Here is a 27,324-nt window from a genome sequence, read left to right as displayed (position 1 = left end):
CCCCTTCTCCTTGTGCCCTCCATCTTTCCCAACATCAGGGTCTTTTCCAGGTAGTCTTCTCTTCTCATGAGGTGGCCAAAGTATTGGAGCCTCAGGTTCACGATCTGTCCTTCCAGGGTGCACTCAGGGCTGATTTCCTTAAGAATGGAGAGGTTTGATCTTCTTGCAGTCCATGGGACTCTTAAGAGTCTCCTCCAGCACCATAATTCAAAAGCATCAATTCTTCGGCGATCAGCCTTCTTTATGGTCCAGCTCTCACTTCCATACATCACTACTGGGAAAACCATGGCTTTAACTACAGCAGCATAGCTTTGAGTTAACAGCTGCTGGAAGACGAATAGCGAGGGCTGCTTCCTTTGTGGCCTGTTTTCTTAGCAGGCAGGAGGCAGATGACTGGAAACATAGAACCAGAGTACATGAACCTTTTGCCTTGCGAGGCGAGGGTTGAAATCTAAACAGAGGGAGCGCTAAACCCTGCCTTAAGTTTCAAAAACCGAATTTTAAAAAGGCTATAGTGCAGTAGTACACGGTAATTCTCAGTCTTTACAGTAAATATGAAAGGAGGGATAGAGAGAAAGAGAGACCTTGACAGTGCGACAATGAGAGCTGCTTAGAGTGATAAATCCAGAATTCAAGAGAGCAAACCCCCAGCTCTGCTTAGCCCCCCAAAACCTGCCTCATGCCCATTGTCCCTTCAAAACACCAGAACATCCTACCAATCTGATTAGGCAACTGATTAAATAAACATAGGGCAAACTGTCTTAATGGGAAGGCAAAGAAACTATCTGCTTTTATAGTAATTACTATCTAGATGTGGCAGGCCAATTTCAGAATTTATTTCCTCATTGTGTGGACCTAGATTAGTAACTGTTGCTAAGCCTAGCACCATATTTTGACAGGCAAAGATTCCCAAAGCGATTTTTTTTCCTTTCAAAAAGTTATCTTGAAAGAGACACTTTCCCTTGTTGGGTAGGTGCATCAGAAAGACACTAGGGTAATACTGTACGGCCAATAGCGATTCCAACAGGCTTTAAGGTTCATTCTACAAAACAATAACCAATCTAAGAACCATAGATTGGGGAAAAAAACCCAACAGTCACATTTAAAAGTATTTTACTCTTTAAATTAGATGCTATTGTTGATGCTTTTATGAGTTCTAACCTATTATAAATAGGGTAGAGGGGGGGAATGGGTGGTGTTACATGATCATAGACTGGCTTTCATCTGTGAACCCAAGAACCAACAGAGCCATGATAGGTAAATGGGAGCATCTGGTCTTATAGGACAACATTAATATAATGGGCACAACAGAAATCTGGTAGAATGGAGAGAACTCTGCATAAAGGACTCACTGGAGGTGCTGTTGCTCTGTATGTCAGAAAGGACACTAAGGCTAGTAAGCCAGAAATTCTAAAAGGGGAAGATTCCTCCATAAAATTGTTGTGGGTAGTGATAAAAGCTAAAGGTACCCCTGACCGTTAGGTCCAGTTGCGGACGACTCTGGGGTTGCGGCCCACATCTTGCTCTATAGGCCGAGGGAGCTGGCGTTGTGGGTAGTGATACCAGGTCCCAAAAAATTATTAATGTGAACATGCTATCATCCTCCTGATCAAAATGCTCAGAGATTTTGAGATGAAAGCTGAAATCAATGAAGCATCCAAAAGAGGAAATGTTGTAGTAATGGGAGCCTTTAACTAGCTTCACATGGGCTGGCAACATATGTGTTCCAACCCTAACTAAGATAAAAATTTCTAGATATCTTAAGTGACTGTGCCCTAGAACAGCGGTCCTGGTACTGACCTGAGGGGCGACAACTTGGATTTCAGCTTGAGTGGTGCCCAAGACCTGGTGTAACATATAAGTGCTGTCAAACCAACTGGGAGCCATTACCATCGTGCTATTAAATTAAATATACATATAAATGGCCAACTGAAAAAATAATAATTCAACACAGCCACATTTGACTAAAAAAATGAGGGTACTAGTAAAATCACAGGAGAATAATTTTTAAAAAAATTATTTATACCCTGCCCTCCCCAGCTAGGACGGCTAAAATCAAAATATACAATACACCAGGCCCAACTATCTGCGCTGGTCCCATGTGAGCCAGGGGAGGGGGAGAGTTAGGGAGGCCACTTTCATGCAGGGTCTTATAAAAAGAGAGGAGTCAGACTGAAGAGAAGAGAAATATACTTTTCCATTTCCCTTCCTGCAATACTTTCTTCCACTAAGCTAGGACCAACCAATCACTTTGGCTGACAATAGTATGCCTGTCTATTTTTCGAAGTACTTTGGCTGCTGTATTTGCTTCCCAGCTGCATTTTTAAAGCTCAACCTGAAGGCTAATTAATCAGCAATTTTTAATCAGCAATTTTCACAGTGACATTATTTTATGCAAATAAGTAGTGGTGGCTGTGGCTGCCCCCTCCAAGAGAGGCACCAATACAAAACTCATGAGGATACAAGGCTGATGACAGATCGAAAGCAGTGAAGTGCAAACAACACCACCACCACACAATGGGGGAGTTGAAAGGGGATAGATTTTTTTAAAGCAAGTTGCCCAATTTGACTTAAAGGCTTGGATGTTTCTCTTGATTTCAATAGAATGAAAACGTATATAGACATAGAATAGGTCAAAAGACTGAGCACTCAAACATTACAAAATAACAGATTTGTTCAACATTGCTCCAAAAAAACAAACCAAGAATCATATATATTGTATCTTTAACTAAGACCACAGAGTTTTGAAATTATACGTTTCGATTACAACCGTAATTGGGACTGGGGAGAGGCAGAGCAGCAGATCCACCACAACATCCCAAGCCCTTCTGGCTCACACCAGTGAGGGCAAAAAATGGTGGGTGGTGGTTGCTCTGATCTTTCTTTCTTTCTTTCTTTCTTTCTTTCTTTCTTTCTTTCTTTCTTTCACAGCTTCATGGATCCATGGGGCTTTGGCAGGAGCATACGTAGTGATTGGTTAGGTTGGCCCCCACTAAGGGCCCAAGCAGGCACATAAATTGTGCCTTTCTACTCTGGCTCGGAGTGGCTAGGAGTCCACCCACCTGTGTGTTCTGGGGCCACTCCTCTGCTTCTCTGAGTGGCCAGGCAAGGAACGCAGACTCTTCCAGGAATCTGGCTGCTGGCATGGGCCACCACAGGAAGGCAGGAAAGCAGATAGACCAATGGAGGAGGATAGGGGGGCGGAGCAGAGCGGAGCCAGCCCCAATGCCCACAGAGGAAGTGACTGGTGGAGTGCAATAGACAAAAAACAACCTTTTTTTTTAGTTTCTTGTCCATGGTCTCTCCTGGCTTCAGAGGTGCCAATACAGCTCCTTGCCAAGGATGCAAAGGAGCCTAGATACGCTTTTGGTTGCCTGCCCACACTTCCTATTGCCATCAGTAGGCTTCCACCTGCCTGGGCAAAGCCGAAGCCTCCATGGCAGTGGAGCCCTTGCAGTTGTCAGAAACACCTCCCTGCCAAAAGAGAGGCCACCTCTTCTACCAGCCATGAACCACAGAAGATTGTGCATTGAAAATGTACAAACACACAAATACTTCTTTGCCCCACCAACTCACTCAAGTCAAAGGGACATCAAAATTGTTGCCGTAATTCCACAAGAGAAAACCTGGCACACAAATAGTCAAAAATTACAGTAGCAATTTTAATACGCCTAAAAAAATTGGGACGTTTTATGTAACTGCTGAAACATGTGGCACAAAGCATACCTCATAATAGCAGCCAGCACTAGAGCAGAGAGCAAGCCAAAAATACCAGGATAGGAGCCTGGCTTTTGTTGGCAGCTGCAACAGAACATGGCATTATCTAATGCTACTGCCAGTCACCATGGGAACCACAAGCAGCTATATTAGTTCAGGTGGAAATAAGTTGTAGTGGATAGCATAGACTGGGAAAGACCAGAAGTCAAGAAGATCAGAGCAGACATTGCTGCACTGTGGCAGTGGTGTGAAAAAGCCAGAGAAGTTCTCCCCTTGATTAAACACCAACCTAGTGCATGGGGGCATGTTCCACTGGTAATTTTTCATAATTCATTCAGAAATATTTAGGATTGTTCCAGATGTGGATGATTACAGGTAGGCAGGCACATGTTTGCATGCACACATTACACCATCTCAGCAAGCAGTTTCATTGGTAAATTTGTACTTGCCCTATCAAGTTCAAATCTGTGACAAAGGTATTTTACTACTATTGCACTAGTATTAAAGGCGCCTATTGATCAGTGCCTATGACATTCACATGAGGAACATCAAACACTCACATTTGCCCTGTTTCTGATGCTACACCATTATAAAGAAATAAAAAACCTTATCACTCTTCCACACATGTACACCTCAAGGTATTTCTTGCTGGGGTGTTGCTGAATTTGGCTAACTTCAGTAATGAAAATGCAGCAGACAGAAAAAAAGACTTAATTAGGAAATGCTCTATATAATCATAAACAATTTGAAAACATTATTTTTCTCCTGAACCTTTTTTAAAAGTCTCTCTCACATTTCATAGACAGCAAGCAAATAAGAGATGCCAATAATAAATATTGTCGTCATTTCCTCTTCTCTGCATCTGCTGAGTACATATCCTGAGGTAAAGTGAAGCAATACCTTCTTCCAAGAGAACAGCCCCAAACAAATTATGTAGCCAGTCACAAAACACTGCCTAAAGAAAGGGAGGCCTTTCTTTTTTAAAAGCACGCTTTTTGCTTCAGTCTAACAGGACCAAAATAATAACTAGCTCTAAAAGGAATGTAGCAAGAAGCAGTTTGAGAGAAAAGGAAAAACATAAAAAGATGATAATATACATTGGGGCCGGGGAACACTGAAGAATGTCGAGGAGGAGTTTTTTGTATAGTTTTTCAGCTGTAAAGTTGTGCCTGTGGTTTTTCAACGCTTTCGAATGCTTTACTTTCAGAGTCCACTCTACACAATGAGTTTCCCGCTAAGGCATGTTCTAGGTTGCATGCTCAGCTGACATATCTTTCAGGCCTCAGCATCACCAAAGATCAACTGAGTGCATGGCATAACACACACAAGACTGATGGTGGGCAGGCAAATGATCTCCTAAGTCACCTCATCATTTCTGATCTCATTTAGGAGCTTCTAAAGAATCACAGGGTTTCCTGGAAAACATTTTGTGAACTAAATGATTTAAAGGCACACTGATTTTGTCTGATCTGGATTCTGTGTTTAGATAGCTCTCCATGCCATCTTCAGTCATTTAATCAGTCCCTGCTTTGTCTTCCTTCTGCACATGAAGTGCAAACTGTTGCAGCTAGAAGCAATCAATATACATTTTCCCCAATGCTATGGGCATGATCTCTCCCAAAGAGGTGTAGCTCCCACTCCATATTAGCCTTTAGGAAGGGTTGTAAAGCACATCTATTCTGTTTGGCTTTTGGCTTGCTCTCCCCGCTGCCCACCCCAGTTGCTGTCTATTCTGTATTTTCATTTTTGTTTTAATTGTGTAAACCACCTTAAGCTTCAAAACAGCAGCTGAGAAATGTTTTAAAATAAAATATAGTGTATGTGTGTTACAGCAGAATAATGCAACCACTGACAACATTTCTTTTTTATATGCGATATACACTTACTTCTGCCTGATGTAAAAAAATACACAAAATGCAGTTTCACTAGCCCTATAAAATTATTTCCTATCTGGTCTTACCTCCGGGGAACATTACTAAACAGCATTTTTGCAACTTCCTTGCCTTTTAGAAAGCAATGAAACCTGCCTCTCTGGCACAGAAATGTCATTTAATTTTAAAAAGATACGCACACCAGTATTTTCATTTACAGGTTCCAAGTTATTTTATGGAGCAATAATAGTTCAGTTCTGTACTGTGCTGAAATGTCAGAACTCTTAAGTCAAGTGAATATACACAGTGCTGGAAGCTACAGTTGTTAGGAGAGATGCTCATTTCCCAAGCCTTTTGTCAAAGACCCCCAAGCAGTCTCCCCTCCCTTTGCAAGCTTTGAAGGGGTACATTAACAAAAACACAAAATCCGTTTTAGAAAAGTTCTTCTTCAACCTATCCTGTAGTTTTAGGAATCATACATCAGAAGAATGCAAGAAAAGAAAAAACTATCACTACTGGAAGCTAGATTATAGGATTTCTTAAATCATACTGACTGTGCTCCTTCCTGAATCAAAGTAAAGTATTTTAAGTGTGGAAAATATTTAGGCAGTGACACATTTCAATTTCCAGATAGTGCTGTTTTCCTCCTAAATATCAGGGGAAAGTTCCAAACAATACTTATATTAACTTATAGTTCAATAAATCTTCCAAGAGCTTGCTTGAAGCACTGGGCCTCACTAATCCAAATTAAAATGGGCAGTTTGGTTGACTTTGATAAAGTAACAACAGAGCCACAAAACTATCCTTGAGAGAAATAGGTCCCAAGTAATATCATAATTAAAACTAGGCACCTTTTACCAAGAAATCAATATTAATAATCCTTCAATCAGTCCCATGCTAATAAGAGGCTCTAAAATATCAACTAAAAAGTAAAAACTTTTTGGGGAAAGCACAGAATTAGAGTAAGGTACAACAATGAAACTCACTGGAGCACACTCAAATCAAGGTGCCACAATAGAAGGTCTTCAGAGTTGTCATGGAAATAGAAAGGATAGGGATGAAGAGGTGGCTATAAAAACCAGAACTTAAAATATTAAAGGGCAAAGTTGGTAAACACCACAAAATAAGGAAAAAATGAAGAAAACTAAAAAGAAAGAATATTTGTATGTTGTTGTTGTTTTACTTCACAGGAATAAGAACATTCTGCAGAGCAGTTATCTAGCACAGTAATGGGAGGAAGAAAGCAGCATAAATCAGATTCTAATGTTATTGAATTGCCTTTAAAATGCAGTTATATTTGTGCCTTTCTAGGCTCTGCCTCTGTATGATCTGTAGAATACGTTGCAGAGCTTTCCAAATCTAGAAATATATTCAAATAAATTCACCTAACTTTATAAATTCACTAGTCTAAAATCATCATCACCATCTTTCCCCCCTGTGTTCCAGAGCAGCCCTAAACCCATTGCCTTTAATCAACTCTAGTTTATCTAGCATAATACCTGTCAGTACATAACAATTCGCATGGGTAAGGCAACTGAAGGGATGTTGCTAGTGAGCTGTAAGATGTTGAAATATGGTAAATTCAAATTAAATAAACTGATAGGTAAGCGGCTCTTTAACAGGAAACACACTTTCCTGTGGAGAATCCAGGAAGTGAAGCACAAATCAAAGAGAATGAGTGATAAGATGCGGGGTGGGGGTGGGCACACTTCAGCTTTAGACACTATTTTCAGTGAAAACACTCTGCAGGAAAGTTTGTGTTGTTGATTCCACAAATAGAAAATAACTAATGACTGGATTTAAAACAAAGGTTAGTCAAAATAAGTGAGAAGGGAGCTGCAAACTGGAAAACGCCTAAAATAGCACATTAAAAATGTTACATGTGAAGTCACGATCACACTAAGAAACTGAAGGCAATACTCAGAAGTGAAGTTTTTCTGTCACCTGTTTTGCTTGATGCACTTAAAGCAGCAGTTTTTCAAACCTCTTTTTTATTACAGCAGATAAGTTCAGATATACTGGCTCCTAAAGCCCAAGCAGATTTCAGCTAGAAAACATGCACAAAGTCTTGAAGAATCAGTGGTACTCTTAAAAGATTCTGATGAGTATCAGTGATGCTTCAGACATATATTCTCCTAAGGCCACACATTAAAAGCCTAACTCTCACTTTTTGCTGATCTCAGATCATATCTTTATGTCTTCCTAACAATAAGAGATCTATTTATCCATTAGCAGCTGGGTGACTATCTCATGACCAAACCGCATGGGTGGGTGCAATCACATATCTTTCCTATGGAATCAGCAGTGAATGTCTATGAACACCCACCACCACCACCAGTGTACAAGTGAAAGAAAAATCAATAAATTTAAGTGGAAATATGAGGACTGATGTTATTCAAAACTATTTTGCCATGTGTTTTACATTCTAGACCCTGGTTTACAACAAATGAATTCCATACAAATATGAAAAGGCATTTATAAATAGATGACCAGGACTTGTACCTCCTATTCATTCTTCTTTCTAAAACCTAGTCTAACTGTGGCCAGTTTCCACACAAAATGTGATGTGAGAACACCCTCCCTAAAGAAAACAAAATGCCACCATCGCTAATGGAGGACAAATACTACTTCAACTGCTCTTAAAACCAAATATGAAATTTAAAAAAGGAAAAGGTGAAATAATGCATATTAGCATATTTAAAAACAAGGCACAAAAAGTGCAAACTCAAAAGCATCACTTCTCAAATAGTAATTTCTTTTAAGTACTTATATTGCATGTGATTATTCAGGTGGGCTTTCCATGCATCTCTCTCTTCCCACAGCCAGCTTTATGCACTATTTTCCTCATTTTACAACTGGGCAACTAAAGCAGAGAAAGCAATCCCTCCCTGCAAAGTCACCCTATTCATCACTAAGCTAAGATCTGAACCCTCTTTCAGTTCTGTCAAGAGATTCCTTGAACCCACAGTACTCAATTTCCCCCCAAAGTGATTTCATAGCTTCTGGAACCTCTACCCCTGCTCCAACCTGAGAGAACTGTCACCTTCCCTATCCATCAGAAGAACTTGAATGGGAAGCAGTGGGGGAAGGTAGCTACCACATCCTCTTAAAGTCCTTAGCTCAGAAGCAAGTACATTTCCCCTCACCCTTGAAAGGTTGAGTGGAAGAGACGCACAGAATAATATTTACAGCTCTAAGTGAGAAGCTTCTCAACTTCAGAATTTGCTGTACATATAATCCAAGGTGACTAAAAACAAGACCATTTCATCTGTCATAGCCTGAAGTAGCCAGAAGAGCTGGTGAGAGAACCTTCTCATTCTAGGTCCAGGGCATGGGGTGTGGAAAGGGAGACACCTATGCAGTTTATCCTCTCTACTGCTTCCAAGTTGCAATGAGCTTATAGAGGCATACAATTTTCTCCTGTGACTGACTTATTCAATAGTTTGTAGTTGTTTTCTCCTTCCTGTGAAGCTCAGGAAGCCAAGGAAATTAGTCCTATCATCTGAGAAGTGTGCATTAATTTATAATCTGAAAAGAGCTCCGCATCAACAGTTTATGCTAACCACACATTTGCCATATTTGAAGAGTAGCATCAGTATGGTTAAAATCTACATAATAGAAAGCAGCTTACACAAACAACTTATCACATTTTACCCACGATGCTGCATTGCAACCACATAAACATGTGATCTCAGTGTTTGAGGTGGGCCCAAAGTGAGTTTTGGGAGTGAAGGAAAGGAGACCCAAACCTTTTCTGAATCAAAGGGATATTTATAACAGAAACTGAAAAGTCCCACACACAACACTCCTTCATACTTTGCAAGGCAAAAGTAACCAAATGAGAGAAGCTGTACTTTGCGAGAGGAAGAAAAAAAAATTATCTGTGTACAAGTTATCACCCATCGTCACATGGGGGTGGTGTCAATAGAAAAATCAAAACAACTGACACAAAAGTACACCTTTTTAATAAAGAGCAACATCCTCTTGAGACAAATAAGCAGTTTTGCTATAAAACTTCAGCTAAACAAGACTTTCAATTGCATAAAATTGACACTTTTAATACCTGAAGGAAACTCATTTAATTCAGTTACCTTGTCACTGTCATCAGTACAGATGTGGTCTTGATGGATTAACTGGCACTGGAAGGAAGCACCAACACCACCTGCAAGTAAAGAAAGGGGAAAAAATGCATTTGAAAACACAGACCATATACTCAAATCTAGCTATCATGGCTTCTGTCTTTGTGATTCTAGGACAGGAGGAAGACATTTCTTCATGAACTGCCAAAACATTTTCTCCAGATTAACAATGTGCACTTGTTCATTGACTTAATATTTGTATTCCAAGAATAGACAAGCACAAGTTAAGGGAGACATTTGTGCAATGATTACAGAACTAAAGTCTGGGATGCAGGGTAACCTAGTTCCGAGAATCTGCTCAGCTTTTAAGGCTCAATGAAAGGTCTTAAGGGAAAGTTACCATTGCCTCCTTGCATCAGCCTACCTTCACAGAGTTGTTGCCAGACTAAAGCATCAAGTATGGGCTTCTTAGAAGATATAGTACAAATGTTAGCAGATAAATAACCAAGTGTCATGCCCCTCATGAGATTCTCAAACTGCTATAAATTTAACAGTGGCCAATTTCATTTCCAATTGACAATTTCAATGTAACTACTTAAGCCAGAGTGAGCCAAAGAGCACAGAACCTCTGCCATTTATTCTCCCTCAGCTTTTCGATAAAAGTCTATTCTCCTGTTTCCTTTGTCACTTTCTAACGTGTTTCTGTAATAAAACAGGGGTGGGTGCACAACAAGCGGTTAGCACGTGTCTTACCGCCAATACATTAAGATACACGTATATATGCAGTGGTGGGAAAAGGCTCATTTACTTTTTAAACAGACCCTAAAGCAGCTTGGATGGCAAGGCAAAACAAAATACCTTTACTGATTTTAATGCATGCTTTTATTCTATGTGTATATATGCACTTAACAGTATTGGTAAACTTGTGCTGCTTAAAAATACAGTGTATACTTTCTGAAATGACTAAATATAAAATCCTACAGGATACTGTCTCCACTTTCCTCTCCCCTTATAGCAAGCAATACATAAAGGTAATGTAGAATGCTTTACTCTTCAAGAATTGCATAATATGCCTTTTATCAGTACCCTTTGGTTTTTCTGTTTTAACAATTCTTTCTTTTATTTTCTTTCTTATTCTGTACTCTTTTCAAAACAATATTTTGTGCATGTAAAAAGCATGGTGTTTTGATACTGTATTTTCTCTTTAAAATTAAAGTTATTTACAAAAAAAAACCCCTACTACAGGATAAAATCACCACCCCCACCCCCAATATAAGTACTATAGATCTCAGTGGGACTTACTTCTGAGTAGACATCAATAGCAAAGGTGAGCAACCTTTTTTCAGTTAAATATCTAACCTGACCTGTGTAACACACAAGATGTACATAACTGTCTATTATAGCCTTCCAGCATACGATGTGTTTTCATCAGATCTTATTGCCACTTGCCTTGGGCTGATCTTATGCAAAAAGGAAGAAGCATATTGCCAACTTTCAGAGCAGTCCTATAGATGGGGATGGGCATGTGACCCTAAATATGATTTCGTGCAGTCCTTGGCCTAATTTCAGAGGCCCTATGCTAGCTTATAAATTCAGATCTCTGTTCCTCCTCTAAGGAAGATAGAAGGGGTGGTGCAGAAAGAAGAAGAGGGCAAGGGGCCTTTCACAGATTATCCCTTCCAGCTCTTAACAGAGATTACAAATGTGTGGGAGAATAGTAATAGAACTTTAATACTGAAGCACACTTTCTTCTCTGTGGCAATCTGTATATATAAAAACCTATCGGAGAAGTTTGACCAGTTCTGAACTGCATGTGTATGTTCATCCCTTGAAGACACGCATACACATACACACACACACACACACACACACACACACAAAACTACAGAACAGCAAACCCCGAAGCCATCAACATGAGGACAACTGCATAAATATTAAGAGGTGTGGGCAAAACATAGCCAGTCGGTCATTGATATGGCTTCTTTGAACTGAATCTGTTGCCAAAGTATTATCTAAAACAAAGTATTTAGATTGTCATATCCTTAACACTACATTTGTGACAATCTACTTCTTAGAGACCAAAGTTTTGTATCCATGCTGGTTTCCCCAAAACCATAGTGTAAATGACGTGGTCTTTTCCTGGACCACATAATGTCATAAGCTTTCCAATTGTATCAAAATGTTTAAATCTAGATGTTATAAGCTGCTCTTCTTGCTTTGAATACTTATGCCTGACAAGAATTTCCCTGTAACATGAAAGCTTACACTCCCAGCACACTGAAAATTATACAGACTGCTAAACAGACTTTACCAGAACATTATTCCAAGTAAGTACAGTATCCTTCCTCCCAAAACCTAAAATAATGTCTGTTTTACAGACACTTCCTATATAGGCACCTTCACTATATTGTTTTAGATCCCTGCTGAAAACCTCCTTATGTATTTCAGAACACCTCCCCAGACATATAATTAGTTATCTATATTTGTTTTAAAAAGATTTTCTGATTTTATCCATATTTTGTTGATAATTATTTTATGTATAGTGAACAGCTTTGATGATTTTACGTATTAATAATTTTATTATGTACACTGTCCTGAGAGTTTTCCAGTTGAGCAGTCTCTCTCTCAAAGCATGGCTCTCACTTGGTGTGCATTTTTGTTTTCTTCAACTGCATTTAATTTCAAGTATTTTTAAAAAACTATTTCAACCAAACTGTTGAAGAGGAAAAGAAATGTGATGCTTAAAAAGAGCCCTTCATGCTTTCCTCCACCCGTACACTTGAAATGCCACTACTAGCCCATGAAGCTGAAAAAATAGCTTGTAGAATGTCCTGCAGCAATTGCTACTAGTTGCATTATGCCACAGAAATTCTTTTGGTTTGGAGTTCCCTTCCCTTCCCTTCCCCACATCACTGCTCATCCCCCCTCCTTTTCCTCCCTGATCAGCACGAAGTATGGAAAAACAGTGTTCTGTTATGAAGCCACTATTCTGCATTCAGTAAAAACATGTCCAGCCCTACCCAGTACTTGGCCTCTGGATGTTGTTTGTTCATGGACAACAGCCAGTTCACATCATTTGAAGCCTGAGCCACCTCGCTAGCAAACTAGCTGGCTTTACCACAGCTACTGGAGCACAGTTCTCGTCATGGCTGCACAAAATATACGGGGACACAACAAGCTGCTTCTGGCAAGCCCAAGAGCTTGCACATGCCCAGTGGGATTTTGGCCTTGTTTTTCTTCAAACAGCTTATTCCCATCATGCCGTATCACAAGCTGCTTTTGCAAGTCCCCTCAATATTAGGAACAAAGCTTGATGTCCAACAAGGAGGGCTGCAGTTTGAGAAACAAATGTCCAAAGCCCCCTTGAATGCAGAAAGCCACTTTCAATGTTCTCTAGATCCTGACTGCTGTCTTTCAAGGAGTGTGGTTCCACCTTATTTATAAGTTAATGTTACAGCTTTCCATTCAGAATACTTAACATTTTTCACATTCAGGCTACAGGAAACTAGTTCCCCAGTGGTTCCTGGAGGGCATTCCACAGTTTGGGGTGGTGCCTTCCACTTTCCCCTTATGATTAAGCAAGTTCCTTGTCACATTTGATACTTATTTTGTAGCCAGATTCTCTTTGTTAGCTCTGCTCTGAAGACTTACATAGAAAGCTGTTTTATGGTGAGTCTGACCAACGGACCATCTAGGTCAGTACATGCAGGTCTGGCTTACCAAAACAATGCTTTCCCTGGAAATAATCTGTTAGACAAGCGTTCACATAACAAGTCGACAATTTCCTATTTCTAACTGATTCCCAACCATGGAATTTTTACCCCCCCAAGCAAAAAAACAACAAAAATGGGAAAACTCAAAAGATGCTCTGATTTGTCCGATCGCTCCTCCTTCTTTGAGTTTGGTTCATGAAACAAAGCCAGACAGGACAAATATTTATGAACAAGTCAGGTGAAAAGAGGAAGAGAGTTGTCTCGTGTTGACAAATTACATCAGACGTTTTACCAATTTAGGTCTGCGATGAAATGGACTCTGGGTATACAAAAGCTTATGACACATAAACCTGTGAGGTGCTACATAACAGTTGCTTTTATTTCAATGCACTCCAAAAGTCTTATTTATTTTATTGTCTGTTCACATATATTCACATTAGTGCCTTGAAATTGAGTCAGAATTCTGGCAGAGATAAAGGAGGGGAGAGGCAACTAAGTTTGAGGGAGAAAGTGTCTGCAGTACTTCCCTTTGCTACTTCAAAGCACCCTGTTGCAGGCATTTTGCAGAAAGGAGGGAGGGATTTGGGTGTAGCAAAATGAGCAGTTTCCCCCCAGTTATATCCAATATGGATAAAATTTGCTGTGGAACATTCTTCCAAAAGAGATTCAGCAAGCACTCTTACTTTTGACTTTCAGTTGTCTCTTGAAGGCTGTTCTTATAACAGTAGTTGTATAAATTTTTGATTACCCAGTAGTTTAATCACTTAAATTATTATTTGTCTTGTTTTTAATGGTATTTTATGTCTTTATGTTGTACACAACACTGATATGTTATGATGACGGTACAGAAATACTTTCTAACCAGTGGAGAAATGGGTGGTGACAACCCACGCAGGATCACATTTCTCCCCTACAGGAGAATGGGGATTTTAGAACAGCATAAGCAAAGTTATGCATGTAGGTGTGTGTGCGTGGCTGCCAGGGGTGGAGGGAAGAGGAGAAACTGAAGGCTGAACTAGAGAGAGCTAAATTAGACATGATCAAAGCTTACATATCCTCAGTGGAATTTTTGACATTATCTTGTCAACAGCAGGACCCTCCACCCCAATTTTATACCACAAAATACTTGGGAAACTACCTTCCGATGGGTGATTCCTATTTAACAAACAGAACTCCCCTGCAGTACACTTATACCGATCAAAATGTATTTTTAATGCTCTGACTTTCAAACATTCACACAGGGTGAAGAAACAGATTTGTATTGTTGCCCATGTGCACAACTCAGCTGTCATGCACCATCTGTGAAAGCCACAGCTAAGTTGCAGTACAACCATTCTGTATTTAGGTGAGCAGAAAAAAGTTTATACTATTTAGAATTTTGTCTCCACTTGATATTTTCAATTTTTATATTTATAGTTTTAATTTTAAGAGAAATTAACAATGAAATGATGAATACAGTCAAACATAATAGTACAAAATAGCACCTTCTTATATGTACATTTATGCTGAACGGGAGAGGGGGGGTGCAGCTGGTGAACCAGACCACTCCAGCATTCATTCATGCAAGTATCTATTATGGAGTTCATACGGTATATCTGAAAACGCCCCATATTTTACATTTTAACCAGCTGCCTCTTTTAATAATGGCAAAAAATAATAATCCAGAAAACTATGCTCTGTGCTCCCATGAATCATCTCACCACCTTGAAAACTGTCATAATAAACTCTACAGAGGAGCCTCTTCTGTTAAAGGAATGTCCTGGTCAAGTGGCCCAGACAAAATATGCCATAGCAATAGAATGCACAGTTCAAAACAGGAAACTGACAATTATTTTTATCAGTACATACAGACTTTCCTTCTAGCAGTTATAACATTAGCTCAGGGGACCTCTAACTAACTCGCCATATAACAGCAATTCAACCCTGTTCAGAAAACAAGCTACAAACCTCCCCAAATGCGGACAGCTAGAATTGGCTTCATAGGCAAAATTTACTTCGACTGTAGACATAGGGTCGTCATATGGGGGAGGGAGAAGTACTCTAAATAGGCCAGAGGACTCTGGGAAGACAATGTAAAAATAGAGGAATGGGTGAACATTGTTATGATGCAAGGAAATAATCAGGAAAGTACTGGTGTAAGGTAAAAAGAACTGACTGAAGGCTAGAACTGATGTGGACGTTATTCTAGCTGCAGAAACACTGAGGGTCTCTAGGGACATAGGGAGGTGTCTTATACAGAGTCAAACCATTGGTGTATCTAGTTCTATTGTCTACACATGCACTGGCAGTGGCTCTCCAGGACTTTAGACAGCAACTTTTCCCTGCCTATCTACAGATTCACTTTAGATATTCATTAACTTCTGGCAATACTTCAGAGTGCTAGTTTTGGTTTACAAAGACCTACCCTGTCTAGGACAGGGTAATGAAGAACTGCCTTCTCCCATACAAGCCCATTGACTAAGCCAACCAATCTTTCTCTAGTAGTCCCTGCCTTCAGAAATCAGGTTGGCCACTATCAGATAGGGGGTTTCCATTCCTTCTAGGGCTGTGCAATAAATTGCCATACCTTTATTAACATTGTGTTAGGTGTTTCAACAAGAAAATATACCGGTGAAAAAGAAGTCGACACTTAACAGCTTCCCAAGGGGGAGGCCTCCTCCTCCTCCTCCTGGGAGAAAGAGGCTGCTTGTTCACCCCCTCCCTTGCCTGAAGATGGAGAGAGTGCTGCTACAGGTTCTGTCACCGGGGCTCCCTTCGCCTTCACTGGCAGGGCTTTCTCAGCCGGGAAGAACGAAGGCTCTCGCCCCCCAGCCAAGCAAGGTCCCCAACTGGTGTGTGCACATGCCAGAGGGACAGGGGCTTATTTGTGCACCTCAGCCGGGGAGCGCAAAGCCTCCTGCTGCCCAGCTGAGGGAGCCCAGATCCTCCTCCTGCTCATGTGCAAGCAGGAGAAGGATCGGGGCTTCAGCCCCGGAGCAGATACAGTTTAACGGAGCCCCCATCCCTGGCTCGTGCGAGCCAGTGGTGGGTTAGGGGCTCCGCAAATCTGCTGGGCTGAGGTGAGGGCAGCCATGCACTCCTCAGTCAAGAAGTTTTTTTAAAAAAGGAGGGAGGAACAAGCTGTATTGGCACCTGGCAGATGCATCTTGATTCTCACTCTGTGCTGGCATGAGGGGCAAACCGTTATGGCGGTTTCAGTCAGCGGTATATTGTTGAAACAGCCAAGGCTCTGAGTCCCTCTGCCTCCAGCGGCCAGCTGAAGCTTGTTTCTCCCTCACTGCGCTGGGCACTGGAGAGACACAGGAGTGATGGCAGTTTCATTAGCGATATACCACTGAGTGAAACCACCATCACGGTCTGCCTCTCATACCTGTCCTGGGCAATATATTAATATGTCGCCCAGGCCTAGCAGAGTGGGCTCTTTTGGTAGTGTCACCACCCTCAAAAGTGCAGGGAATGGCAGCCCAGGTGAGGGCTTTCTCTGTGGCAGCCCCTACATTGTGGAACCCTGTCTACAAAGGTGCATCTAGCAGTTTTGTTGTACGGATTTCTCACCTTTGTTTTGTGGGACACACCTCTTCTGCTGAATTTATACAGTTTTGTTCCATTTGGAATGATTTTCTGTGCAATGGCTTCAACTTTTTAAAATTGTGTATTTTATTGCTGTAATCCACCCTGGGATCATCTGTTGAGGATGGGAAAGAAATCTTATTAAATAATCTGTCTGAATATGGATACAGTGGTACCTCGCAAGACGAATGCCTCGCAAGACGAAAAACGCGCAAGACGAAAGAGTTTTCCGTTTTTTGAGTTGTTCCGCAAGACGAATTTCCCTATGGGCTTGCTTCGCAAGACGAAACGCCTTGCGAGTTCTTGCGAGTTTGTTTCCTTTTTTCTTAAAGCCGCTAAGCCGTTAATAGCCACTAAGCCGCTAAGCCGTTAATAGCCGCTAACAGCCGCTAATAGCCGTGCTTCGCAAGACGAAAAAACTGCAAGAGGAAGAGACTTGCGGAACGGATTAATTTCGTCTTGCGAGGCACCACTGTATAAACCACTTCTAAAACTAGAATGTGCAATCTTTCCTCTGCTGCTGTTCTCAGAGTTGATCACACTCTTTTTGCTGCTTCTCCAGTTCACATATCAGTTGCCTCTCTGCCAGCGCTGCATTGTAAACTCCAGCCGGTTGTTGTTCACCTACTCCAATTACTGCCAAGTGAAATAAAACCTATAAGGCTGTTGAAAGTTGTTCTTTCCAGTAAACGGAGCAACTAATTGGAAACTGCCAACTACTTGAATGCTGTTTTCATTATAAGACAGTTGGCATCATTATTGCCATATTGGCCCCAGAGAATAAAAATACCAGGCAACCAGCTGTTCCTGTTGTCCATAATAATTTTTCTGGAAGTTCACCTGAGATCTTAAAGAATGTGTGGTTTCACCTTAAAGTTAATACAATTTTCTAGATGTTCCATAATATCAAGACCATTCTATGCCATATTTGAAGTCCCACAATAAAGGAGTGTACATTTTAAAGCTTATAATAAAGGATATTGTTTAAGAATAAGACATGGGTTTCCAAAATCATGTACCATTTTTCCTTGACAGGTTGTGAGACCTGCAAACTCACCTCCAATATAATCAGTTACTATATGCAGAACTGAGTATATCTGGTAACTTTACATGCTAGACTGCAGTATAAGCTGCACATGTCTGAGCGTAACATTAACAATGCATGAATATAAGAAGCCCATTAGTTGTAACATACTAGCTCATGTCAGTCTGCACAGCAGCCCATGTGGCTGAATGCATCTTTACTTCTCATAACGTGAATATATATAAGGTTAGATGAATTTTCTCCCTCAGTCCTGCACTTCTGATTCCCCAAAATGTTTTATTCATTTTGCCCACAATATTTTGACTAAAACCTTAGGTTATGACAAGTATTCTCACAAATCAGTGTTTAAGTATTAGTCATGTAAGTGTAAATTATATATTCAGCAGCACAAAAAGCACACCCCCCGGCAAGACCCCTTATTTTTGTGCACATGCTTGAGTTTTTGCTTCATTTTTTTTTGCTTTTAGCACAGAAATGTGGTAGCCTACAACAAAAAATAGTTTGCCATCCTCAATGACTTGTGGCCAACCTGAAGATTCTATCATCATCATCATCATCATCTTGTTAATTATTAATTTATTACTTATATCACAGCCACCCTGGGCAGTTTCAAGCGTAATATAAAAATACACTGAGACATCAAACATTAAAAACCTCCCTGTACAGGGCTGTCTTATAATACCTAAATGTTTATTTCCTTGACATCTGATGGGAGGGTGTTCCACAGGGATTGCGCCACGACCGAGAAGGCCCTCTGCCTGGTTCCCTGTAACTGCACTTTTCACAGTGAGGGAACTGCCAGAAGACACCCAGAATGGGACCACAGTGTTCAGGCTGAACAATGGGGGTGGAGACACTCCTTCAGGTATACAACACCATTACTGAACACCTATCAATTTTCCAAGTGCTTGTTCACAACTGCAGAATATTTAAATACAGATGGCAGAATTCTTCACAACAGACTTCAAGTAGGTTAAACTCACAAGGTGACTTGCACCTTAAAACAGAAGTATATATGAACAAAATCAAGCAGGATTCTGTTGCCTCGCCTTGAGGATCTTATAGTAGATGGAAGCGCTTAGTACAGCAATTCGCATTAATAGTCAGACAGAATGACATGCTAGGGCCAAAATGAAAAAGTTATTTCATGGCCCGTCAAACATAAATTAACTTTCACTCTCCCTGTCTGTCTTGGTCTCGCTCCAATTAGTGAGCATCTGTCCCAGTCTTGTTTTCATGAAGGGCAATATTCAAGCTCAGCATTTACTTTTGTCTATTTTATATAGATATTATATACACTTACACGTTTTCAAAGTATTACGAATGCCACTAGAAACTTTTGCCAGCATGTTTGCAAAATACCCTGGTAATATTTTCTAACTTGTTCAACTTTCTATTACCCCATCCCAAAACATCTTAATTATTTAATATTACAGATTAGTTGTAGATATATATTTCTATATAAAAAGTCCTGCTGGTCTGAAGACATGTGATATAGCCACCTTGCTAAATTTAAACAGGTTTGGTTCTTGTCTGTACCCATACTGCACACTGCCCGGGAACACCATGAACACCACTTTCAGTTCTTATGAAGGAAAGGTGGGATTATGCATGTAACAAATGAATGAATCAATGAAAAGCTCAAATTCACTCGCTGTATTAAAAAAAACAACCCAATAATTTGCTTGCATCTTTCAAGTCACTGTACAGCTTCTTTTCTCAAATCTGCAGAATTATTCCTCTTCTACAAGGTACAACTACAGCTGTATGCTGTAGTTATGATTTCATTATTCAGTGTTCTGATTTTAGGACTCCAATCCCAGTATTCTGCTGAATAAACTGTTCACAAAGTGACTCTCTAGCTCCATTTCAAAATATGCAAATGAAGTGCAACCCAAGACACTGGAAATGATACATAATCAACCCTCCACTCTATCCCTGGGTCAAATCTCACTAAGGCCTTAAACTTGTGCCATCTGGCTGCCCTCCCTCCGTGTAGAACAAAGCCCAATGTGTGTGTTTTTTGTGTGTGTGTTTTTTAAAAAAATATAATTGCTCCATTGGCTCACAAGAGCCAACTATTTTAAAATCAATTATACAGATGTGAATTTCATGGTAATAATTTTTTAGACAGTTAATTTTATATGTTACCTAAGCAAAGTTAGTATAAGTGGCAATACATTCTGGAACGCGCTATTAGGCTTCAACTTATAATTAAAAAATCATCTAATGTTAAGTGAATATCTGAAGGGCAGATGTCCAGTAGCTCTATTAAGTTGTAGCACTGTATTTATTTATTAGTCATTTAATGTTGGATTCATGTGCTGTAGAGTGAAATGAGGGGCATATGGGGCTCATCAACCAGGGAAGCTAGAACCATAGAGTTGGAAGGGACCATGGGGGTCATGTAGACCAAGCCTCTGCAATGTTGGAATCTTTCACCCAATGTGGGGCTCAAACCCATGACTCTGAGATTAAGAGTCTCGGGCTTTACCAGTAGCCCATCTAGGAGAAGGATAACCCTGATTTGAAAGCTCTGCTGCCTTGTGGCTATACTCATTCGTGAGAAAGGCTTTATGAATAATCCCCAAGAAAAAATCCATACCCGCTGCCTTGCAGGAGATCTTCGGGAGAAGAAAAAGCTAACAAGTAAACCCTACACAAATCCGGTGGAGTCCGTTAGGCAGTTTGATGGCACCTTGTATGCCTCCTTCTGGCATCTCCCACAGCCAAGCTGGTGCCAAGTGTATTGCTCTCCTTTCCTTTGCACCACACTGGTGTGACCAAGAGGTCTTGTTTTCTGGGCAACGCAGGACCTCCATACACACTGCCCAGGCTTGCGCCCCAGAGAGGTCACTTCAGTGCTGCTAACGCAGTAAATCAATGTAGTTGTGAGTTTCTGCAGCCACATCAGGCACTTCGATTCTCCACTGCTTTGTCTTCACCCCTGGATGTATACTCCATTGTCTCTCAAGACAGACTGATGCCAACAAAAAGGAATGTTGGGTAGTTCAGTTGGTAGAGCATGAGACTTAATCTCAGGGCCGTGGGTTCAAGTACCATACTGGGCAAAAGATTCCTTCATTGCAGGGGGTTGAACTAGATGACTTTCATAGTCCCTTCCAACTCTACAATTCTATGATTCTAATACCAAAAAATATTCCCTGGACTACTTACAAACAAAACAAAAAATAGACTAAAAAATATAACAATGAATATAGTAACCAAATGGTAAGGATTCCATAAGCTTTGATGTTGGTAGTTTGGTTGTCCAAGTATACCTTAGGCTTTATGCAGAATTGTACCTCAAAGCCACATCTAAACTTGCACTGTGTACTGGTACAGAATTCAAGATAGAGGCAAAAAAGGTATGAGTATCTATTAAAATAATAGATCTAACACAATACAGTTTGCATTTTCATTAAAAGATGGGGTATCCCGTTTCTTCTAATATCCAACAAGGGGTATCCTGTTTCATCTCTAATAGTCAACATACTGAGCTCATGTAATTATGGACTTGTGTAATTATTATCACAAGGGAGTAAGGGAAAGGGCCAAGAAAACTATATCTGAGTAACTGTGGTATGTGGCATCTTAGACAAACCACCTTAAGATATCATATGAGGCCTAAGCAATGGGGAAATGGGAGCAATGAACTGGAAAGTATAAACACTGCACAGGCTGGTTTAACAGTCGAATCATTTCTCCTCCCACAAGAAACCCTGGGAATTGTAGTTCTGTGAGAAGGGATTATGGGGCACACTGAATTCCCAGTGCCCTGAAATACTATTTCCAGTCTCCTTTAGGGGAAGGAATGGCAGTTGTAATAAATATTTGTAGTCAAAATGCTGCAACAATTAAGTTCTTGCAAGTTCAAATGTGCCTCGGCATTTCAAATCCAGGAAGCTAAAATGGCCAGTTGCAAATAAATTATCCATAACACACCTCACTATTTTAACTAAGCACCAAGTTAATACTCGGAATGTGAGAGGCTAAGAATAAAGCAAGACCTGCAAAGACATATTTTATCCAAAAACGAGTACACTGAAATAGACTCAGGGCAACAGTATTCACATAACACTATACTGAAAGTTAATTCTACTAATTGGGGGCGGGCAACAATTTATATCACCCAAAAAACTGGTTTCTGCAGCCTAAATGCTCTTAAAATCCTGAGAATCGTAGCTTCCACTAGCATTTCTAGCCCTTAGCATTTCTAGCTGCTTAGATTAATAGTTTTCACTTCAAACATGGACAATGCAGCTGCTGCCAAAAACTTAAATATGTACTATCACAAACTTTCAAAAAATATGCAGGGGGGGAAAAGGAATCAGAAACCCATAAGTATCTTTTATTTTAATAGAGATCCTAATTCAGATTTTAATATTCATACACACAAATCAATGAATTACAGAAGTTTTTAGCAGAAAATGTTGAATGTTTTCTACTCAAATGACCTAACCCAAGGAAGTCTGAGAGAACCAGCATTCTGGAGGCTTCCACTCTCCTTAAAAATTAGCTTTCCCAGTCCTAACAGCGATGTCATCTATTGAGGAAGGGTGTTTCAAAAACATGAGGACTTTTAAAGTGTAGCACTGTGGCACAGAGTGTGTTCTTGGGAGTTTCTTGGGAGAAAAGCAATGACAAACCTTGACAGCATCTTAAAAAGCAGAGACTTCACCTTGCCAACAAAGGTCCGTATAATAAAAGCTATGGTTTCCCCAGTAGTGATGTATGGAAGTGAGAGCTGGACCATAAAGAAGGCTGATCGCCGAAGAATTGATGCTTTTGAATTATGGTGCTGGAGGAGACTCTTGAGAGTCCCATGGACTGCAAGAAGATCAAACCTCTCCATTCTTAAGGAAATCAGCCCTGAGTGCTCACTGGAAGGACAGATTGTGAAGCTGAGGCTCCAGTACTTTGGCCATCATGAGAAGAGAAGACTCCCTGGAAAAGACCCTGATGTTGGGAAAGATGGAGGGCACAAGGAGAAGGGGACGACAGAGGACGAGATGGCTGGATAGTGTTCTCGAAGCTACCAGCATGAGTTTGACCAAACTGCGGGAGGCAGTGGAAGACAGAAGTGCCTGGCGTGCTCTAGTCCATGGGGTCACGAAGAGTCGGACACGACTAAACGACTAAAACAACAACAGCAACTGTGGCACACAGACCTGGTCACATGTAACACTAAGCTAAACTATGGCATAGCCTAAATGAGCAATTTCCTGGACATAAAATAATGGTCGCTTCAGATCGTGCTGTTCCCATATTTCTGTGAGTAAACCCATGATTTTGCTTAGTGATACGTCAAAACCTGGACTTGTGCTATCTCTTGCTCTTGCCAAACCATAAGCTGTAGCCAAGGTTTGTTCTATGGCTTACTGAACATGGCTTGTCTACAGGAGATAAACCATGAGCCGAGGTTTGGACATAATGCAAAGACAAAATCCGGCTTGACTTACAGCAAAATAGTAGCAGGACAACCTGAGAAGGAGCAAAATGACTGGAATCTTTGCTATGGGAACCCACACATTAATTGGTTTGTGCTAAGCCATGGTTTAGCTTAGTGTTACATGCAAACTAAGCCACAGTCTTCTGACGTATTCATCTGGGTAGTTTGTACTCAACCCAAGAAATCCCCAACACCCTGAAACTCATTTCCATACACAGGATTATCCTACTGTTGCTCAAACAGTATCAATTATTTGCCACAATGTTATTAAGTTAAAAAAAAATACTTAATAAACTGTCCAGTTTATAAACTGTGGAAGGAAAGAGCCACTGCACGTAGAAATAATTTAATGCAAAGCTAATATCAAGCTGAACACTAAATATGAGTAGAATGCTCTTTTATTTTGGTTAAACTGTTTAGCTTTTTTCTCCCAGAAGAACTGTATGTTTGTACCTAACATGTTTCAGTTTGACAATGAATCATTTTGGCACATCTTACATAGTTACAATTCATTATTTCCTCTCTTCTAGAAAATAGAATAATCAGATGCCTGACCTATTAGGAGCGTGATTAATGGCCAGGTTCAGACATCACTTTAAAGCATAGTTAAGGTTATACTGGGCTTTAATGTGAACAAGCAGTATGTTGGTGTACACTGCTCAAAAGTCCATGCTGCACTCTTCCACTGTTGCTTCCATTGGCACATTGGGGAAGAAAGAGACCACAGGCTGTCTTTGAGTTATTTGTGAACCAGCTCTCCTGGTTTGTTTCTCCAAAACAAACCTTAAGTAATAAGCAAAGTGCAAGCCTTGGCTTCCACTCATGGTTTGTTTGGAGAGAAACACACACAAAGCCAGCTTCTGTTTCGCTTGTTACCCAAGCAAAGAGAGAAAGAAGAAGTGCAGCAGGGATTTTTAACCTTAACTATGGTTTTAACACAATGTCTGAATCAGTCCGTTTATTCTACTAGGGTATCGCTTCCTACTGTTCTACACGTTAAGGCTAGTGCAGATATAATGTTGATTGAGCCTTGAACTGCCATTAAAAAAATAAAAAGGAATAGCTAAGCATGTGGAATTACCTTATGAAGATCATTGGCCCCTTGCAGCAAAGTACACCCCAGCAATGGCTTTCTAATGTCCAATGCCCTGTACTTGAGTACATCATAAAACGTACTGCAGAATGATCCAAGGACTTTCACGCAAAGTATGCTGTGGTACAATGGGTCAGTAAATCTGGCTGTTAACCAGAAGGTTGGTGGTTCAAGTTCACCCAGGGACGACTGTGGACAGGATACCTGCATGGCGAGGGTTGGACTAGATGACCCTCAGGGTACCCTTCAACTCTACAATTCTATGATCCTAGTGGCTCTACCACTTAGCTACCAGCCCCACTGACTTGCCTTTGGCACTGTAATTCTTTCTGAGGCACTATGAGAGGACAGGGCAGTGGATCACAAAGGAATTTTATCAGCAACTAGTATACTGCTGCTTATGAAACAGTGGCAGGAGTATTTTGACATAAACAGATTGACAAATAGACAAAGCTGTAATTCCCCCCGTCCCCAATTTATTTTTATATTATCAACTCTCATCGTGGGTAACTCTCCTGTTGGTTCCCAATCCTGCCAGTAGAGCTATAAGACATATCACAGTAGGAATGAAACTGTAAACTGCTGTGAATGTAAACTATATTACCAAGAAGTTTTTTTTAAAAAAAGTAGGAACTTGGCTCCTTTGGATAGGAATTTTGGCAAAGAGGCTCAGTCTGACTCAAGCCAGATTTTAACAGATACAATGGCTGGGTTTGAAAGGAAGTACAAGAATACTGGAATCTGTACTCCTAGTATATATGTATATAAACAACAACACAGCCTCCCAGTTTAGGTGCACTTCAAAATTTACAAAGAGCATAAATTACAGCAGTAACAACAAAACAATCCTAGTTGGCTCAACTGAAAGTGAATTCTTGTTTCTCTCCCCTTCCCTACTAACAGATCATTCTTGGCGGCGTGCTTTTCAGAAGTGCAGACACTTTCCATAAGCCATAATACTACATATTTTTTCCCCACCACAAATGATTCCAATCTAAATCAAACTGTTATCTTAGCATACTTGAAGTTATTAATATACACAGAGACAAGGAAGCTATGATGCTGCAGAAAGATTTGGGTGGTCATGGCTTATCTTCACAGAGTGAATGCAACCCCATCTTCAACCCATGTCTGTCAATGTGTCACAGATTGTGTGGATCAGACTTTTAAATGGGCAAGTGATGACCCAAACCCCACTTTACCCTACCAGTTCTGAAGCAGGGTGGGCCCATGTCTCCTCTCTAGCCTAGTTCATGGGGCTGTTCCAATTGTAATATGAGACCATTTACACTGTCCCAAGCACTCTGAAGAACCAGTGTAGAATACTAGAATGTTGGACCAGGGCCTGGGAGAGTAAGATCTGAATCCCCACTCAGCCATGAAGCTCATTAGGTAACCTTGAGCCAGTCACAAGGTTGTTGTGAGGATGAAATGGGGAGGAGAACCATGCACACCACCTTGAGAGTCTTGGAAGATAAAGGTGGTATATAAATGTGATAAACAAACAAACAGCAACAGCAATCACACTGCACCTCTGCAGAAGATCAAAACAAGCTGGGGGGAGAGAGCAGGAGCAGGAGTTGTGTGGGCTGCAGATAAGTATGGCCCCAGTGCCTCAGCTGATTAAATGACTGTATTTGTGTATGTGCTTGTACATGCGTCTGACAAGACGAAATGCAGGTGCTACATGTAAGTGGAGAAGGGACCTTGCAAAACTGCAATGTCAGAAGATTCTAAGAAGGGAAAGGGGGCAGGCAGGAAAAGGGAGTTTGTTTAAGGCTGAATCAGTTTATTGGCCTAGTGACACAAGGCCTTTGGTTTAACTCACCATTTTGACACTCTGTTAATAAAGGTTAGCATTACAACTAAAGATGTAACACTGTTGCAGCCATAGGGAAAACAGAAATAGGGAAATTGAAATACACTCCTAAATTTGTCTTACTGTTTTAATATAAATTGCATAATTTATAAGGTAGTTAGCATACTATAATTATACCTACTTGGCAAATTTATTAAATTTACAGAGCAATGCTATGCATGTTTACTCAGAAGACAGACCTAATCTGCTTAGTGGTGCTTACTCCCAAGCAAGAACGCTATAGGCTTGCAGTCTCCAAAGAACAAATGTCTTAGTTTTGTCTAAGCAAACTTGTGAATATACTCAATACAAGTGAGACACACACACACGGCTGTATCTATGCTACCTAAACAAATGTATCTTAGCTTTTACCATCTGAGAATGGCTTTGTTGAGGGGAGGAGGGTTGAATTGGAAATAGAAACAAAGCCATGCATTGGAAGAAAGTGTTTTATCTGGCAACAGAAGCAATTTTATACAGTCATACTAAAATCCTTGTGTGTGTGTGTGTGTGTGTGTGTGTGTGTGTGTGTGTTTGTGTGTGTGTGTGTGTATGGGAACATTGCACTTGTTCTTTTACTAAGAGCCCAGCAGCATATTGCATGTCAAATTTAATCTGGATAACAACACTTTTCAATAGCACATTATCATTCTTAAACACAGTAGATTGCCTTTCCCAAAATATGAGGTACAAACATTTTTATATAGATAAAAACTTGTCTCAAAAAGCATTTAACTCACTTCAAAAGATAAAAGTATTTCATGGGAGTTTCCTGGTAGGGGAGAGGAGGGGGTTCTGAAAAGATCCTGAGGAAGAATGTTCCTTCTCCCCTGAATATTTATGTTGTTCTTTTTCACACCTCGTGGCTACAATATTAGAATGAAACCTGGTACAAACATCCAGGGCGCAATTCCATGGATGGTTGG

The 27,324-nt window shown here is 40.5% G+C and overlaps 1 protein-coding gene across 2 annotated transcripts in view; it reads right to left on the bottom strand.

The window, feature by feature from the left end:
• The window catches only part of RNF38 (ring finger protein 38), an 81,183-nt gene that overhangs the window by 23,144 nt on the left and 30,715 nt on the right, over window positions 1–27,324 (bottom strand). For both annotated transcript variants that reach the window (XM_083593361.1, XM_083593360.1), the window contains exon 2: window positions 9,680–9,750. In XM_083593361.1, the coding sequence (XP_083449487.1) occupies window positions 9,680–9,750 (71 nt within the window). The remainder of the gene's footprint in view (window positions 1–9,679; window positions 9,751–27,324) is intronic.

This window comes from Podarcis filfolensis (genome assembly GCF_964270895.1).
Source record: "Podarcis filfolensis genome assembly, chromosome: 17".
Lineage (NCBI taxonomy): Eukaryota > Metazoa > Chordata > Lepidosauria > Squamata > Lacertidae > Podarcis > Podarcis filfolensis.
Note: the sequence above shows the minus strand (reverse complement) of the source record. Positions and strands in the feature narration are given on the sequence as shown.